Genomic DNA, 19814 nt, shown 5'->3' on the forward strand with positions numbered 1-19814 from the left:
ATTTTTTCCCCCATACACTTTCCCTACATCTCATCTTGAGATTATGGTTACACAAACCAACTACCACAAGAGCTGAGGAAAAGCATTGCAGGGAAAAAAAATAAATATACCCCACCAGGGTAACTGAGACAGGAAACAGTGCTCTGGGCTAATGCTGTTATATAAGTAGGAAGAACTCACTTTAGAGGAAGAAGTTACCAAATTACCAAATGAGACTTGGAAGAATTGTCTTCTGAATGCCAAAAATAAGCTCCCTTCCCTTGGTCCTTGACATGTTCTCATAAAGACCTTTTATGAGTACTGTAGAAAATGGTAAACATTTATTCGTCCTATCAACACTTCCAGCCACTACTTTTACCTCATTAAATTATTCCATTCCACAAACATAGATAATAATTATGTTTACTTTTTAACTATCAATCTTGATAGCTGTGTTCTAAGAGACTAACCTAGATTTTAATCCCATATATTAATAATGGGTGGAATTTATACAAATTTACAGCATTATTTCTCCAACTCCTCTCAACTGAAAAGCCAAATTTTGTAAGGAAACATGCACATTTCTTCTTTTGTGTAAACTATATTAAATACTCCACCCAAGGATAAAGTATTATTGAAGTCTTGTTGGCATGACAGCTTTGAAAAATACTATTTATCCACAGTGTAATAAGGAATCAGCAACACAACTTTTCTTTAAAGTTCTATCTATGAAGGATTTTTCAAGAGCTACCTTAACTGAAAATTGAATATAGACATATAGAATGCAGTAAGCATAAAACAAACTATGCTTTAAAATGAATTTTTTCAGTTGAGCTGCTATATAAAAGCTAAAACACAAAATTCCTTCTAGATATACTGCTATGAAAATATAATTAACTGTTTCAAATACTGACAAATATAATTTAATGCAATAATCCTGAGTGCTTTAGAAGTGTACGGTTTACTTAATAATTATCCACAAGTAAGTATTTCTAAAAACCTCAAATTCCTTTATCAATTCCAATACTCAAGAAGGGAAACAGCAGTATTTACTATTTTTATCCTATATCACGATTTCATCTTCAAGCTCTTACTAACTTATTTATCAAAACTTTTATTGGCAAAATTTTATAGCCATGACAGGAGATTTCTCAGGAATTTGGAGTTATCTGGATACAGGCATTAAACTGAGCAGACTCCTAGCTTCATTCTAGTAAGGGCTTCCAAACATTAGAAAGATAGCTAAGCAACATCAACATTTAAGAAATACATCTACATGCAGATATAAGGACCTTCTGAAAGAATACCATAGTTCTACCCTCACCTGTACTTGTTTTCCTTTTACATACAATAAAAAATAATTAAAAAGAAATCTGTACCTAGGGTTTCCTCTTAGTGCAGCATGATGAAGAGCATTAAACCCATTGTTGTTGGTGATAGTAACATCTGCTCCAGCTTCTAAGAGTACAGCAAGGATATCATCACGCTTTTTACTTATTGCATCATGAAGTGGAGTGTCTCCCTCAGAATCCTAAAACCAGAAACAGTTTATGTCAATTTTTGCATGCATCCACATTAAAAAGATGCTAAAATATCACTAGGAAAACTGACTGCATAAACACAAAACAGCTCTTCCAGACCTGAGTGCTGCTATATTGCACAGTTCAGAGCAAGCTGCCTCTCATCTTGCTCCAGTTTTGCAAATGCTTCAGTGGGAAGCCCCACCCTGAGCTCCACCATTGTACAGACACATTACTGCCAGAACCACGCTTTGTACCCCATAGTGCTGAAGACACTGGGGAAGATAATGACTTCTCTATGCTGCTCATCCAGATGGAGTTGGATGCCCAAATTAAAATTTATAAATAACAGGACAGCAACAAAAACTAATGTGACAGAGGGAAGACTAGACAGGCAAAAGGAGGCATGGAATTTTGAGTAATAAATGCTAAGTTTAGCCAGCAATTAACCATGTAGAAGACAATACCAAAATGACAGTATGAAATTAAAGCATAGACAAATCAAAATAAAATGCAGTCCAGGTACTAAAAGTAGGCATATCTGTTGTTTTAACTGAAGCATATAACTTTCCATGAAGCAAAAGCCAATGTCAGAATGCAATATTAAGCTTTTAACTTGTTTTGGCAAGATTATATTACACAAGGCACATGATAATACTTGACAGCACAATTGAACAAGCAAAGAATTTATACTTGTAGTTTAATGCTTTATTTTTTAAGTATCCCAAATAAGGAAAAAATACTTGTTACTCCTAGAAGCATTTTGTACATTACTTATTCAAGGACTCAAATGGTTGGATTGAAGAGAAATGCCCTAGACTAACAGCGAGAAAACACATCCATTTAAGCTTACTTCCAGCTACATAGGCAAAATCTCCAGATTGATGCTTCCAGTAAAATTGTTGCACCATTTAAGTCAGGAAGTCTCTTGCCACCAACACTGACTCAACTGCAAGCTAACACAGAAACTGAACATTTTAGCAATTCACTAGTACAAAAACAGATCTCTACAGTGAGAATCAAAACCTGCCAAACGAAAAGTGCCAGAATATGGCACTTGAACCAGTGTGAACCAATTTGCCAGAACCAAATCACGTAGCTTTTACTTGGTTTAAATGCTCGTATTTAATTAATATATGTTTACAGAGTGAGTGGCCACAGTAGTAGAGTGCTGGCCAGTTAAATTCCAGTCATGCCTCAGTCTCGCTCCCCTGTGTTTTCATTGACAAAATCAATCACCTACTCACATTTGCACATTGCAGTTCCTCAGCACACATGCTGAATCTGAAAGTTCATTTTTTTCAATAGCCAATTATATTTTCCAGATGCAGCATCCTTGCACCATTCCACTGACTTTTTCAACTGAAACAAAATTCTGTAATTTAGACTTGGGTAAATCCACTTTGGCTACCCATAGTTCCTATGTGAGTTACAATCACCCTTCACTGGTCTCAGCACATGAAGCTCCTTATTATACCTACTGTTCAACAAATACTAAACAGGATCTGGATGGATAGAACAGCTCAATCCCAGCAAGATCAAGACAGTACCTTAAGAGTGACACAGAAGGAGATAAATAAACAATCACTATGCACATTAATTTCAAAAAAGTTTTTGCTCATCTTCTTTTATGTGGATATACAGCCCCAAAAAAATCTGATTATTGACACGGCAAAACAAGGAGGTAATGTCTTGTTACTGAATGTCTTGATTTGCCCAGGCCACTACAGCTTTTTCTGATGCCAATCTCTTCAAACTTAGCCATTCTCATTTGTTTTACTAATCCAGTTCATGCAGCTGCATTCAGCAGTGGGATACCTGCTTATCTGATGGCACATTTCCATTCTACCTGCTAAATAGGACATTGCACTTATGCTACTGCTTCCATCACCTTCATTACAGATGAAATTCCCTATGAAATTATGGTACTTGAGATCCTACACGAGTGCTTTCTAGATAAAAAGATATTTGAAAGTGAATCCGACTAAAGAGTTCTATCAATGATAAGTCTATTTTGGGGAAAAAATAAAAGGTTTCTTTTAACAAAACTTTCCACAGTCTTGTCGGCCTGCTAAACTGTAGCTTGCAGAAGGAGCACAGAGCTGTGGGTTCGATACAGGAGTAATTAATCAGGAAGGAAAGTTAACAATTAGAAATAACTACAGACTGTGAAAATAGCAATTAGTATCAACTATAGAATAAACCAGGTGTCAATCTAGCTGTCAAGAAAACAAACAGGCTGAACAGCATTTTTGTTACAGTTGATCACATGGTGGGGTAGAGGTTGAGACAGAGAACTTTACCATCTCTGTTCCTTTCAATGCCATTTACCATAATTTTTCTATCACCTACTTGCAGTGAATCACACAGTTCAGTAGCTGAAAAGTGACTCTCCATTAAAATTTACCTGGAGACTGGGGTGGCAGCCAAAGTCCAGTAAAGTCTTGACAACTTGCAGATGACCTTTGTTGACAGCAATATGGAGCGGAGTCTGCCTGCGCTTGTTGCGAGCATTGAGATCTGCGCTGCCGCGGTGCAAAACCTCAATCACAGCACCCTCGTCACCAAAGGCTGCATGATGGACAGCCCTGTCTCCATCCTTGTCCTGAAGTGGAAACAATTTGTTGTAATAAGAAAAATGAGACTTCCATGACACCATTAAAATACCCAATTAAATAATTGCTCAAACTGCAGCAATAGAGGATGAAGAATCACTTCATATATAAATACATATGCTCTAAAACATGTGACAATCCACAGCATATATAACTATTGCCCTGAATCTCTGTGTGGTTTGTTCATCAAACTCAAATGGGTTTCATTTGGGTTCCTACTACAAAACAATCACTGTCAAGAAAATATCCAAAACAAAAGAACCAAAAACCCCACAGACTAAATCCAATGACCAAACAGTATTACACTTAATATCCCAGGGTAGTTCTTCCTGTAATCTGGGAAGTGTTACAGATTCCAAACCATAGTGCAAGACACGAGTATTTTCTTGTTCATGTAATTAGGTTAGTATTTATTAGGATTTATTATGTGTCTTGGTTTTCACTTAAAAAAAACTTTTTCCAAAGGAAATTTGTGACTGATGCTGACATTAACTAGAAGTTTTGATTCTGTGTTGATGATTCACAGTGTTAAAACTCTGATTCAGTTTGTTTCAGTTTCACACAAATTGAGAATCAAAATGTGAAAGTCAAATTTGTCAGTTTGGGCAATTTTAACCTTCATAGAAGTTGACTGTACAACATGAAACATTTTAAAATATCAATCAAGTGATTTCAGCATTAATGACAGTATAGAAAAGATAGAAGTAAAATGGAAGTTTACATGATTAAATAACTTCCATAAGCTAGTTTCTAGCTAGGTATTTCTGCACAGTTTAATGTAACCATGCATTTGTAGGATTCAATTTTGAAAACAGAGAAACACTGAAAATTGTAAAATAAAATCATGACTGATCAATGGCTCACTGCCTCTCCTGAGTGAGCTCAGGTTTCTCATCAATTTGCTTCTTCAGCAACATCTTTCTAAGTACTTTTTATTATATATTGCACATTTCTAAAACATTGTAAACCTATGCAAAAATTAGTAGCTCTTAGCACAAACTCTATTTGCACAATGAGACTAGTTACAGCATTTACAATGGTGGAAGAAGACTTATCACCTAATTATCAAATGTATCTTTTTGAAAACATGGATATGGCTTTCAAGATATGGCACTACATAGCAGCTTCTACAGCTTTTTGAAAAGATACTTTGTTTCCTTCCAAGTCAACTCACACTACCAAAATGCCTTCTCAGATTGCAGGATTACTTCTCAGGCTCATCTAACAAGAACCAACAGTCCAAAAAAGCCAAAGTTTGCCCATTTGGAAGGGAAAATGATCAGAAAGGGGACCTACTCTATATTTTTCATCTGGTTATAAGGATCATTATGAGGCAATCTTTATCAAGAGTGTGCCAGTCCTAAACTGCTACAAGACTTGTATTTACAGAGCACTTGGTTTCACAGAGGCATGGTAATTTGTCTCTTCATGTTTGCAGTCTGAAAAGTGCACCAAGATATTTATGGATGAAACCCCGTATAATTATTGACTGTTTTAGTTTTACCATATTTCAATCCTGAGACACAACCGCCTGATTTTATTAAGTCTTAATGTACAGAATTCCTACTTTAATAAGCAGAGGTCCAGTATCATGTGGTCCTTTTTTTAGCTCAGCATCAAAGCGAATCATCTCGGAAACTAAATCCTACCCAATAGCAATAATTCATCTAGAAAAAGCTAGCAGCTAGTAAACCATCTGTCCTTAGGACTTACGTTTACATTTAGATATAAATCTAAATATTAAAAGCACTACATTTCTATCCATGCCAACAGTATAATATAATACTCTTCATATAATAACTGACAACCATTAATGCCTTCAGCCTAGAAGGTTACATATTCTTAATATTCAATATCTACATTGGGTTTTTGAGCTACACCAATAACCAACTGTTCTCTGACTAAACAGAGGCCACTTGTAGAGTACATTAAGACATCAGAGAAAAACAGAGGAGAAAACAATGACGATATTCCCAGAAAATGTAATCATGAATGGATATACTCTGAAGTAATGACTATAAGTGTAAAAATATCCAACTTAGCTACAAAGCAAGGAAAGTAAGGATTTTTATCCATTGCTTCCATGCCTCAGACCATAACAGTGAAGTAAATGGACGACATTTTTGCTCTCTGCTTAATGGGACAGCTCTGCTGACCTTTGCATTTCGTAAACAATTATGTTTATAAACATTATATATACGTATAAAATATTGATAAAACAGCTTACATTTTTAAAGTTTGAAAGATGTAACTACAAATCTAATAGTATTATGAATATTATTACTATTATAATAACCAAGGCAATTATATAATCAAGTGGGAAAACCATCCTCACTTCAGCAACACAGTTATGTGAAGATGGCTTTAAAAGTCAAGTAAAATCCCTGACAATTTTTTTATGCTAGTGTAATGGTGCTTCTATAGCCTGAGCAAACATGAAACTCTTCACAATTCTAGTGCTAGTAGATTACCAGGTGGATTGTCTTCAAACTGTTTAAGTAGTGCTTCTACCTATCTCTTTAACGCTTCTAACCGCCCCTTCAGTCCACCACTTGATTAACATGGCAGCTCTGAACACCAGAGTACAGACAAGAAGCAGTTTAGCCTAATTTTACCAGTATTTGCTTTATACTGCAGTGAAAGCACTACTTCTATCATGAAGTTATTTCACAGAAATCAGACCACAGCAAGTATGTATTGCATCAATTTAAGCCAGCATGAAAGCTTTATAAATTAATGGTGTGTCTGTAAAAATAAAATAATTTTAATTCCAAGAATTACATTGTCTCATTAATGTCTTAATATTCTTTAACTTCTGTATATCAAACACAATATAATGCTAGATGCTCAAGCATGTGAAGTTATTTTTCTGTTATGCAAACAACAACTGGGTGCACAATTAATTTCTCAGCATCCCACTAGTCTTCAGTTTTTATTATTAATAAATCAAATTTGACAGATCCTTCTTGTGCTTCTTGCCTTGTGCAAAACAAGAAATGGTTGCAATATCAGAGTGCATTCTGTGCAAATAATTGAGTAAAAATCAATTCAAAATGCAAATATCAGAGTATGCTGATAGATAATTCTCACGCAGAGTTCCCATTGTATTCTACTGTTGAAATGAAACCAAAGGAAAGAAAGAAGGGCATGGTGGCTTACATAGCTCTATCATGTTAGTTGTTTTATTTCATTTAATAAGAAGTGGTAAGGAATTAGATATTGACCCTTCATAATACTGTTAGTAGGAGTTTCATTTAGTAGGAGTAGGAGTCACAATCACAGTTATAAAAGCAGTTTTTCACTCTGGCATTTAAAAAGAAGGCAAGTTGAGTACAATTGTTATGCATGTAACAAAGTTTAAGAACACACAAAGCATATTTTGAAATTTTTAGGTTACCTCTGCTTCTACATCCACGTTCTGTTTCAGAAGCAACTTCAAAATGTCAACATGGCCGTTCTGGCTTGCAGCTTGCATAGCTGTGTGTCCAGCACATTGCCCATTCACCTGGAATGCCAACACTTGCGGGTGAGTTCCAAGACAAACACACACACCTCTGCAAGGCTGTTCAGCAGGAGAAAACTCAAAGCAACAGCATACATAACAGAATCAAATGAACAATTTTAAGATGCCTTCTTAGCATATATGGATCACCTAGAGCTTCTCTATTTCATTTCTATATTAGCTAGATTGAAGGAAAGAAGAAGAAATGGATTTATAACAAACATTAATGATGCTTGAATTAAAAATATTCATCTTTGGGTGACTCCTGTAAAGGCAAGATTTTTGAGAACAAGTCTCAGATGTATACCTGTCCTCTGCTCTATGGTACAACTTCCTTGCCAAATTTATGGCAACAACAGGAGAGAGTCTGAACAAAAAGCCATGTTTTGTCAAATCTTAAGATAAAAATCAGTGCTCAGAACCGAAGTTCAGACTCTTATCTCCAAGCATTACTACTACTGTAGTGAGGAGGACTGTAACTTTAAAATATGTTCTATAAATGGAATCCTATAATTACTAAGCATTTTATTTTAGACTTTTCAGTATTAGACAAGTCGGTAAAGAAATTTGACAGAGAACAGATTAGATTATCTACCTTGTGAGTTTTAACAAAACAAAACAAAACAAAACAAAACAAACTCACAACAGCAAAAATATCTTGAAAAATCTACCCTCCTTCCTTCTATGCCCCTTGAAAAAAAAAGAATTTGAATATCCTTCAGTAATTGCGAATGTTTGGTTCTCTGCAGCAACCCTGGCAGTCAGAGGCTGAAAAGTATCTTAATTTACGGCAGATAAAAGACTACAAAATCTGTCCAGCAAGAAAGTATGTACAGCTCTGTGTTCACACAGCCCACACACATTTCACAGGACAACAAATGAGAGAAGAGATACTGGAACTAGCCGTATTACTTCTAAGGAAGACACACTACCTACTGGCAAGGAGTATTCAGAAGAGCTGCCCTTCCTTTAGCACTAGAGGCCCCCCAAAGGAGATATTCCCAAAACAGAACACTCACATCCACGTCTGGCCTCTTTAGCAAGTCTTCCACTTTAGCAACGTCTCCATTGGCAGCAGCTTTAACCAATTCTTCATTGAGATCTCCAGACTCTTGGGTTTCAAATAATTTTTTCAATAGCTGGGACAATCTCTCTGTAATTGTTAACCAAACGACAACTAAGATTACAATTCTAATTACACAAGAACAGAAAAAAAACCCAGCTACATTTGTTTTGTTTCTAAGGCCATGTACATAGTAATACACAGACTACCATAAAATAGCAGCTGTAAAATGACTGAGTTTGAAATAAGAGCTGCACCCTAGTACCCTTTAGACAGTGGAGACTGCACATTAGACACTTCAAAACAAAGATGGTTGAACCATAAATAGCTTTTCTCCTGCAAAACACAAAAGGGTGGGACAAGGTAAAACCATGATCTTATGTATTGCTATTACAGACTTTCTAACATTGGGTATAGCCTGTCTTCTGTGATTTGAAACACTAAGTTGTATTGCTCTTCTAGATAGTTTTATGGCCACTGTACTCGGTTCTTTATTGAGAAAACTCATGACATCTATGCCTCCTTAGGAAAAAATCTAGAAAACTATGTAGAAAGTTTTCTTGGCATTAAAGCAAATATGTGAAGAGGAAAGAATAACTAGCTATGACTAAAAAAAGGAAAAATTCTAGTTTCAATTGAAAAGTGCCAACAAAACACAAAACATGCTGGACAGTTTTTCTGCCTTGTTATTATATGAATGACAGCATATTCAACAAAACTGAAGTGTGATTACATAGACACCAAAAAATCCCACTGTAATTAGTCACAGGATGTCTGACTAAATTTTAAGATAGAAATTTTAAGGAAATAAATATCCTGAGTTATAATAAATAACCACCTGCAACAGATCCCTTGCCTGTGCCTGCTAACTTAACCACCTATTAAAAAAGGAGGCTGCTTGTTACTGCCAGTGACACCCTCTGCATGCCTCAGTCCCTATTTCAATCTGACGTCCCTTCCAACTATTTTGAAGTCTTTAGAGTGGACGTCCAAAGACACACCTGCACTGCGACCAAACAGAAGCACCTGATCAATATAACAACATCTCCATATTGACTGCAAGCTTTTTTCCTGTCTTTCTCACATAAAACTTCAATTACTCAACTCCAAGGCTATTATTAATATTTTCATACAAAGAGTGTATAAATACCTATTAACAATTTTTAATTAACACAATTACTTGCCATACATATGGCAATATTACTAGTTATTCTTCAAACTTACCACCAGATGCATTACTTATAGCAGATCCTGCTGATGCCACCTTTGAGACAGCTGCTGGATTATAGGTCCAAGATGTCCCACAAACTTCTACCTTTAAGTCACTGTCTGAATAAATCTGCTGGACCCGACCAACTTTACCTAAAGTCTGAATTAAAGAAAACAACAAATGAAAGTGAAACATTCAGATATCTAAATATTTTATTTTTAATATTATATAAATTTTATGAAGTCCATTGTTTAACAGTACAATCACTACTACTTTTATATAGGTTTCATTAGGTAAGCAGATTGCTGCACCTGATCAACTATTACACTGAGTTTGACCAAAACTTAAAAGAAAATCCCTTTTAGACTGCTGCAGCCTCCAGGTACATTACAATACTGTCCAGGTACAATACAATAAAACACAGGTACATACCAATAATGTACAGGTACATTACTAGAAATACTACACAAGCCTGACCATTCTGTGAATGCAAACACACAGCAACTCACTGGAAGCATTGCCTCAGCCCACTCTCCGTGACCTCTCTGGAGAAGCTTGATTCGCTCCAGGTCATAACACACTTGCACAAGGTCTCCCACTTGGAACTGAGAGGTTCCTCCTTCTGCACCTTGAGCAGCATCTCCACTTCGGACAACGTTGGCCTTGGTAAGAACAGCTGGATTAAATGTCCACCTAAACAAATAAACATTTAAAGAAGATCTTAAACACACAAATTGAAACATATGTTTTAAAATCATCTGTTGTGTAATTTTCTGCTTGTATGCCTACAAACTTTCTGTGACTGGATACTATAGATACTATATTTGCTGTTATCCATTTTTTGTCCATAAACTTGCCTCATTGGTTCATTAATTGTGGCTCATTAATTAATTTCAAGGATAAGCTTCAGAGATATACATTTGTAAAGGCAATTAAGAAATATCCTGCCTATGGGGAAGCAAGCTGATAGCAATGTAAAAGTCCTGAAAGTAGCTATACTGTTACTTTATTTTTACAGGGATAAGAAATAATTGGTTGAAAAGCAGCAGATCCAAGTTGTCTCACAAGGACTGAAGTGTCAGGAAACAACATAAGAAGAACACAGAATTTTGGCCCTTCCCCCCAGGTCAAAAGATGCAACATTAAGTTATAATAATACTTTTCAATTAAATGGATGTCCCAGATATACCTCAATTTTCAATCTAACTATTGTATTGGAAGTTTAAATTGCACTGATTTAGAGGCATTACACTGTTTCGTCAGGGAGGAGACCACAAGACAGAGTAGCTCCTGTCACTGACTCTGCTGACATGACTGCCAGAAGAAAAGCCACTTGCATCCCTTTAGCTGGGAAAACAGCTTTGTTCTGCATTACTTTACAATATTAGCAAACAGTATCCTGAATGAACAGTACACTGTTAATTCTTTCTGAACAAACTGAACAGGTCAAACTCCATATACAACTGAAATGATATTCCATTCACCTGCTACTTTTTAAAGATAAGCCCAATACTTGAGAGCAAGAGAACAGAAAACCATGTGGCCATATTAGATTCAAACCCCGCTGTACAGCTGGCTTTGAGTCTTATTAACATGGACGCAGCTAAGCAAAATTCAAACCTAAATTGCTTGCAGGGAGTAGTTTTGGCTTCCCCAATACCTCCTCTTCTTGGTCTGTATTTACATAAACTAACATTTCTTTGAATAATAAAAGGCTAGATATGGACCATGCCAAGGTGACTCTAGTTTAGACAAGATCCCCCCTGAAGTTTGTCACCTGTCCTTTTAAACTATTTTCCTGAAAACCCACAATGAATTGCTATTACCTTGCCTCTTGAAACCATGCGATAAGATAGTTTTTAATTAAAAAGGAAGCTACTGCTTAAAACACTGCATTTTGCAAATAGGATAGTCTAGAATGTAATTTCTTATTGTGAACATAAATTTTTACAAGTGAGAGGCACAGCAAAATTCCTTTTCCCACTAAAGCATCCTCAAAGTGAATTCCTCATTACACATCTAGAAGGAAATCTTAACATACACAAAAGGAGAAGAGAAAGCTTCTGGCACCAAGTAATCACAATCACTGAAGGCAAGGGAAGTTTCTGAGAAGCAATGATAAAGGCTATAGAACAAACCTGTTGCCACTTGGATATTGTACTACAATGTCATGGTCCTCATCGATGCCACAAACCGTTCCAGTTGTTGTTAAAGTCTCAAACATGCCATCAGTCCATCCTCCATGACCATGCTGCAAAGACTGCACAATTTCCAAGTCAAGGTCAATGTTTACAAGGTCACCTATTTGCAGCCCGCCAGGGTTTCTGTTACCATTTTGCTCACCTGAAAGGGAGTAAGAAAAAAAAAGTTTACACCAGCATACTAATTTTCCAAGCAACTTAAAGAGCAGAATTTAATTTCTGAGACTCATAGAATTAAGGTTGGAAAAAACCTTTGATATTTTCAAGTCCAACCACCAACCAAGCACCACCACCATGTTCACCATTGAACCCTGTTCCAAGTACCCCACCAACATGTTTTCCACACTTCCAGAGATGGTGACTCCACACCAATGTCTCTGCAACCATAGTGGCCAAGAGGTAAAAAAAACTTCGGAACCTCTGGCAACAGAACTGTGTGCTGTGTGCTTCTTGTTGAGTTTTCAAAGCAAATAGCAGTGACACTGGCAAATGCTAAATACTTGCGACAAGTTCCACTACAGACTCTAACTGGGATCTTAAAAGCTATCATGTGGTATTAGACCTCTGGACACATAAAAGCTCTGGTGTCAATAAAACAACAGTGCTTTTGTGCAAGGAGTTAGATTTATTACATCTCTTAGTATTTAAGCCAGTTCTGTAAGAATGAACAGCTATGTTTGGCTTTTTAGAAATACACTGCACAGGACACACAACACAATTTATGACTTAATGAACGCTTAAAAGCTCCCTTGCCATCCCCTTGGCACACTGATACCAAATACTATTTAGAAAAGCATGACAATTTATCATTAGTACATAGAAATGTTACTATTTACACTTCACTAGTTGTTGCATCAGGACAGTACTTTGGGATGACATTTAGAAAAGAAAGGGAAATCCAGAGTGAGTATAATTAATACTAATCAACATGAATTTACTTCAGCTTACCTAACACAGGACAATGGTCTCTGTAGAAAGAGCCTCCTTTTGCATCTTGAACACATTTCAGGTCAGACTACGGAGAGAGATTGAGAAAACTTTAGTCCTCAGTGACCGAGTCTCCAGGTCAGTGAAACTAGAACTGAAATATTTAATTGAGAAAGGCTGAAAATTATGTGCACAAAAAACATGTCCCATGATGCACATAATCTCAAATACTTTCCAATCTATCAGCCTTGACATTCATAAGACTTTAATAACCTTTAAAAATAGAAGAGGCTACAAAGGATGTGAAATTTTTAGTTCAAAGTCAGGAATTAACACAAAGCACCTTTGATTGTTTTATTTAGTTATTTTTCCTTTTAAAAATAATTCTGTGAACACAAGCAAGGAAACATCATTTAATGCCTGCCAGTGCTGCCCACTTTTCCCAACACTTTTTGACAGATCCATGTTTAACTTGGAAGAAAACTTGCCACTCAGACTCTATAAAATGAAAACTTCTTAATTAAGACTATGAGGAAGGGTATTACTTCAAAAAAGCCTACAAAATACTACACAGAGCTAAACATGTTCTTTTTAAAGAGAAAAGTTTTAAAGCTCATCCTTCATAAAACTGTTTCATATTATGAGAAAGAGATGCTTCAAGTGTGGTAACCAACTCCTACTCATAAAGCCAGCGGATTTTCTATAATTCTCCTTTCCTTAATGTGTAATGCTTAATTCCAAATCGCTATTATCTGCCATTGTTCCTTATGAAACAATTCTCACTAAATGAAGGACATTTTGTGTGCAAAATAAGTTGGGAAGGAGATCAGAAACTGCAAAATGTGTCAGAATATTCAATGGCATGGGGGAGGAAGTAGGGGACAGGTGGTGGTAATGATATCATTAACCACAACTAAACATACTTGAACAATTCTTTTACCCCTGCCCGAGATTTACTGACAGACAGTCCTCCTGCAAAAGGATTAAAACGCAAACTCTGAACTCTTCCAAATCATCAAGGCTCTGATGAGCACAATACCACCCTTGGCAACCGGTAAGCAGAAACAATACAAAATTCAGTGTATGTCCTGATCTATGAAGAATGCACCGTCACTTTGGAAAAACGATGAAGACAACCAGAGGAAAACAATGAGCTTTTAGCCGCTCTTCAAATCCCCCGAGGGTGCAGAGAAAGCTCGCTCGGCACAGCAGCAGCAGGCCTGCGGCAGGATGCTGCCACCCGGTGGGCAGGTGCTGGGCTAAGCCCGGCCGCAGACAAAGGGGCTGCACGGCCCATCCCAGATGGCAAAACTTCATTCACTGCCCGGAACCAGGCAGACTGAACGTGCCCGGGAGCACTGCGTCTCACCCACTGAATACAAGCCCTCCGTGTCAGGCACAAGCAGCTGTCTGTGAAGGAGACAAGGAGGAGTGCACATGCAAGAGCTGCTGTCACATTCTTCAGAACACTAAGAATAGAGCGCAGCAGAGTCCAAAGGCTCTCCTCGCTGCCAGGCAAAATCAGGGTGAAAGACTGCTTGTGTTACAGCAAGTGTTAGTGCACTGAGCAGACTGATGGCTAAAACCTAGCAGAAGAAACAAAATGTTCATTAAAAGGCCAATTACTATTTTGCAGCTGACATTACTAGGAAGCCTGTTATGGTATCCTAAATTTTCTAGGAAAAAAAAACCCCAAAACTCAGAAACCTGCACTTGAATTTTACCCTGCCCGCACTGTGACCTGCACAGTTTATTTCTGCAGTATAATGATATGCTTGGTTGAAAGACTAAGTGGTAGATTGGTGTCCAACCTCAGCTTCACAACTGTCTTTCTTTCTCTTACATGATGTAGTCAATGTTACATTGCTAAAGAATAAAACAAGAGTCTGATCTAACTATAGCAGAAAAGCAAGGGAACATGGCATTTTTTTTTTTCTTTCCCAGAAGCCTTCAACAAAATAATGGAGGACCCAAAACACACAAAAAGATAAGACACTGACAGATACTAAGGTAGCACAAAACAAGCTTATATACTGTATATATCAGACTGCCTTTGGCAATGTGGCAAACAGCACTACTAAGAAAAGTACTATCAACATGATAAAGGCCTGCAAATACCTTAAAATATAACCAAACTCAAACAAGATTCTGGAGTTTTCAGACGGAAAACTGTAGTTAATTGTATTTCAGTGCCACAAAAGCTGGGTAAGCAACTAGAATTTTCCTTCTAGCACTCAGCTGTTATACTTCTCAGAGAAGCAAAATAAGCTTTCTCCTGCCCAAATAATTTAAGTAAAAAATCAGGGATGATGGTAAGCTCCTCATCACGCTACTCTGAAGACTGCATGGCAAGAGGCCCCCCTAGTGCACATGGAGAAAAAATACACATGGATGGAGCCTGGATGCACCAGACTTTGCACTTCAGAGAATCTCACTGGGATTTCTAAAAGCAATGAGTCACCCTGAGACTTCAAAGTCAATCAAAATAGCAGATTGTTCGGAGATGATACGTACAAGTGTAAAAGGGAAAGTACCAAAACAAGGGATGTTAGAATACAAGTTTTAGACTCACAGTGACACCACCAGAAAAAGAACTAACAACTGTGAGGCTGGGTATAATGTACATACATGGTGGAGATGAACAAATCAGCTTTTCTATAATGACTTGATGGAGAAATCATTTGATAAACCCCAAGTAGGATTCTTTCAGGAAACAGAAAAATAAGCTAAAGATCTTGTCGAATTTGTGTATGATTAGAGACAGAAAGTCCAGTTAAGCAGGCAATCAATCAGAACTCAAGGAAAAGCATGCAAATCAAACATTGCACTGTACAACTTGCAGGTCAGTTGATGCACATGAGCAATGGGCAATAACAGTCTTTGCCTACAAAGGAGAACTTTGGTTTTCTAGCGCCCACACTTTAACTTCTTAAAATCTGCATTCTAGCAGTATGTGGTTCTATTACACAGAGATCACGACTTGCCCAGTAAAACAGGAAATATAGTAAATGCACTTTGACATATCAACCAATCATATCAATGGAAACAAACAGCAGCAATTTCATCTTCATAAAACTTCAGAGAATGAGAAAATGTAGAGCAAAGTCAGCAGCGCTGCCAGATGGTGTAAAAGCACCATTATCCCTGACCTTGAGGAGGAAAACAAAGCTGAAGGAGCAGCTGACTACAGAAATAACTTTTAAGTTATTCCAATCAATATGGAATGCCATCCATCAATACCAGGGAGGAAGGATCTACAGACTTGGTAAGAAAACGAGCTGTGCTGCTGAGAAAACGAGGAATGTTTGATCCAGATGCACTGATGCAGCATCTAACATCAGCAGCAAATATTAGGGGAGAAATTAATACTGATCTTACAGATACACCAGCAGGAATACTGCCACAGCTGCAGTTGTTCAAGGTAGCACTGAACACACACAGTAAAGGTCACTTTAAGTCTTTAAACTCACAACAGCTTTTGGCAAGGAAACCAGCCCTTTGGAGGCAAATGGAAAAAGTTCAGCGCATGCTGCTTTGTCATCAGATTAAGGCAACAAGAGACTGGAATAATCCGTATGTTTTAGCTAAAGGTTTATAAGAAGTGCCGTGTTTCAAAGTTCATGAAATCAAATCTCAGTTTCAAGAAGCTGGGAAAAGTGAAGCAATAAATGGAGAAGCTATAAGATGGTAGAGAAAGTCACTGAAATGACAAAAAGGTGTGAGGCATAGAAACAATAATAACAGTTTCTTAAAGAGGAAACCAAACCTCAGGCAAGTACTGGGTGAATGGTTTGTAACCTTACTATTTATTATAGACACTTATAAAAGCTTTGCATGTGCAACATTTTTTTTAAGGAAGACACAGTCTTCCTTGTCAGTTAATACTATAAATAAAATTGGAAAATGATCAGTAAATACATTTCCCCTTAATGGAAATATTTTTCTTTGCAACACAGAAAGATGAAAAACTTGACTTGGTTGAGACTACAGGAGAAATGTGACTACATCAAAAAGAAGCAAAACAAAGTCTGCTGACAAATGCAAATAAATGCACATGATAAATGACCAGAGAACTGGAGATCTGAATGACATTACAGACCTGGCAGTTTTAACTACAGTGGAAGGTGTATATTTTGTAACACTCACATACAATGCCTAGTATACCAAGATATTTACCTTGCTTTTATTTAAAAAAAGGAAGTGGTAAGAAGAAATTCTTAATATCCTCTAGAGCATTTTCAAATAGTAACTTCACAGGTAATCCAAATAAAAGTTGATGAACAGACATTAATTATCAATCACCAAGAGGCAGGCAATCTCAACTTCCCTTATGCACTCACTATTTGGAATTTGTGGAAAAAAGTACACAAGCACAGATGGCTTACATATCACAGTGACAATGATGGATGATAACTACAGATACTTCTTTCAGAGGCTACGCAGATGAAAGCACAATCCTCCAAAATGAGAAACTAGGAGAGGCTATTCACAGCAAAAAAAAGGCAAGTGGTACAGAGAAAAGAAATTCTGAAAGAAACAGACTCCTAAATGATGAAATTGATTTAGGACACTCCTGTAGCTGGAACTATTTTCCAGTGAAAACCAACGGATGTCAACATCCTCAGCTCACATGCTATGAAGAAATAAAATCCAGCCACAAGTCCCAAAAGCAAAATCACAATCTTCCCATTAACTTTTTAATTCCATATGACCTCTCTTGCAAAAGGATATGTTCACACATTTTTGGAAACGAAAAAATGCCCAAAGCAGGTTACTTGGTTGACAGCTCAGTTTGGCTCAGGACTCTGAATACATATAGGTAAGAAATGTGAGCAGCATAACAAACCATATAAGCCAACAGTAGTTCATTCTTACTGAGGATGTAGCAAACATTTTATCTGACCTAACAGCATCATAAACACAGATTTCAATTCGGGAATTTGTGACTTGTGGCAACAGAAACTCCCAGACTTAAATGTCAGACTTTACCAAAAAAACAAACAAAAACAAAAAAACAGAGGCAAGATGCACTTCTCAGCCACTTCACATGTAAACACAGCAAACACAAATAAAACCTCCAAGTATCTGACCAGAAATAAATGCATGTTTTCAGTCAGCACCTGCTGCCCCACCAGGCAAACCTCATCTCTCCAAAGCTAGCAGGCCACATAGATTAATTTTGAGGACCAGATGCAGCCTATAAGCTATCAAACAAGAACACTGACTTACAATAATGAGCTGTGTTTCTTTAATCAGCTCCATTAGCATGAGTCAAGTGTTACCCATTTGCAAGTCAGGGTCTCTTCCCAGCTGTATTTACATGGCTACACACTCTTGAGTATTGTTGATTCCACATTCTCTGGACGTTTTAAACCAATTTCCAAGTACCAAAACAAGTTTGCCCCAACTTTATATGAACTTTCTGACAGTCTCAGCTTTATATAACTGCACATAAATAGTAGTAAACAATAATAATGAATTGTACACTTAATAAATTATTAACCAGTTATAAAATTAAGCATTACATTCAAATGACTCTCATAGATATTCAAGAATCCATTCTGTCTGAAGTGAAAATTGCATTTTTTGAAAACACCAAAGATACAATTAGTGTAGGATTGGATTACATTCAGGTAAGCACTACTTACACAGCCTCCAATTATCCTTTCTGTACATCCACGTGTACATATTTTTTTCTCTATTATCCTAAAAATAACGTCTACATACATAGTCTCACACACAGCTTAACAGGCTTTTTTTTTAATTAAGCAAATATTTGTATTTCTACAAAACTTGTGTGAAGGGCCACCATTCACACAAGTTTTGTGTGAATTTACAGCTGCACTACTTAATGGAGTTTTCTAGAAATATTTAACATTTTCAAAGGTGGCAAATTTGGGAAACAGTATAGTTGACTTAAAAATAATAACTTTTTTTTTAAATTAAGGGAATAACTATTTCAAAGCAGAATGTAACTTATCTCAAATGTACTTTTTTCATGAAACCAGAAGGAATCTTCAATGATTCCACAGCACTTTTATTATGTAGTCCAAAAATTTTTAACATAGCAACTGAAGTCATAACAACTACAACAACAAAAAAATCAGTTGATCTCATTCTATCTAGATTTTGTAACCATTACCTTTCCATGTATCACAAAAGAGAAGACACCAAACATTTATTTAATGTTATACTACAAAACACAACACACATTCATTTTTGCCAGTATATAAAGAATTTTCTTTAGAACTGGGGGACACCATGAAGCATATAATTTAATACTGACTCATATTTTGCCCCTGGGATCTCAATGCATCAGAAAAGCTGACCTACACTACACTACTTTACTCTTTTTAAATGTAACACTAAAATATGTATGTACTGCAAAAGTGGTATTTATTTTTATTTTAAGTATTAAAATTAGCTGTAATTGACGCTGTAAGGTCAAATAGTTTACATTCAAAAAAGTAACTGGCCATTGTTTAACATTTTATTACTGTTTCACATCTGACAAGATGACACTTCAATGTTAAATTAACATGGTTTTCCCCTTCACAATCAAACAAAAATCATGCAGAGAAAATGCTAATTAAGATGTTTTAAGCAGCTGATAATCAAAGTAACCTTTCCTTGACCCACATTAGGATAAGAAAACCCAGCAACAGAAGGCACTTAGGCTAGAGTCTGACCCATTTTCTTTCTAAAGCTGAAGAAGTTGCTGGAGAAGCTTCAAAAGGAAACAGAAAAATTTAGCGCCAAGCAAATTAAGGTTGTAATTTAACTCAACACCTTTCCAT

General features: G+C 36.6%; 1 protein-coding gene across 3 annotated transcripts in view; it reads right to left on the reverse strand.

Annotated features, from left to right (window-relative positions):
• MIB1 (MIB E3 ubiquitin protein ligase 1) overlaps positions 1 to 19814 on the reverse strand; it is a 71215-nt gene that overhangs the window by 36768 nt on the left and 14633 nt on the right. For all 3 annotated transcript variants that reach the window (XM_054285057.1, XM_054285056.1, XM_054285055.1), the window contains exons 5-12: positions 13039 to 13105; positions 12028 to 12232; positions 10399 to 10582; positions 9904 to 10048; positions 8636 to 8769; positions 7512 to 7619; positions 3907 to 4104; positions 1359 to 1510 (exon numbers count right to left, since the gene is read on the reverse strand). In XM_054285057.1, the coding sequence (XP_054141032.1) occupies positions 1359 to 1510; positions 3907 to 4104; positions 7512 to 7619; positions 8636 to 8769; positions 9904 to 10048; positions 10399 to 10582; positions 12028 to 12232; positions 13039 to 13105 (1193 nt within the window). The remainder of the gene's footprint in view (positions 1 to 1358; positions 1511 to 3906; positions 4105 to 7511; positions 7620 to 8635; positions 8770 to 9903; positions 10049 to 10398; positions 10583 to 12027; positions 12233 to 13038; positions 13106 to 19814) is intronic.

The sequence above is a fragment of the Melozone crissalis genome, unplaced genomic scaffold (assembly GCF_028551555.1).
Source record: "Melozone crissalis strain CALT ecotype California unplaced genomic scaffold, PUWL_Pcris_2 ptg000042l_1, whole genome shotgun sequence".
Lineage (NCBI taxonomy): Eukaryota > Metazoa > Chordata > Aves > Passeriformes > Passerellidae > Melozone > Melozone crissalis.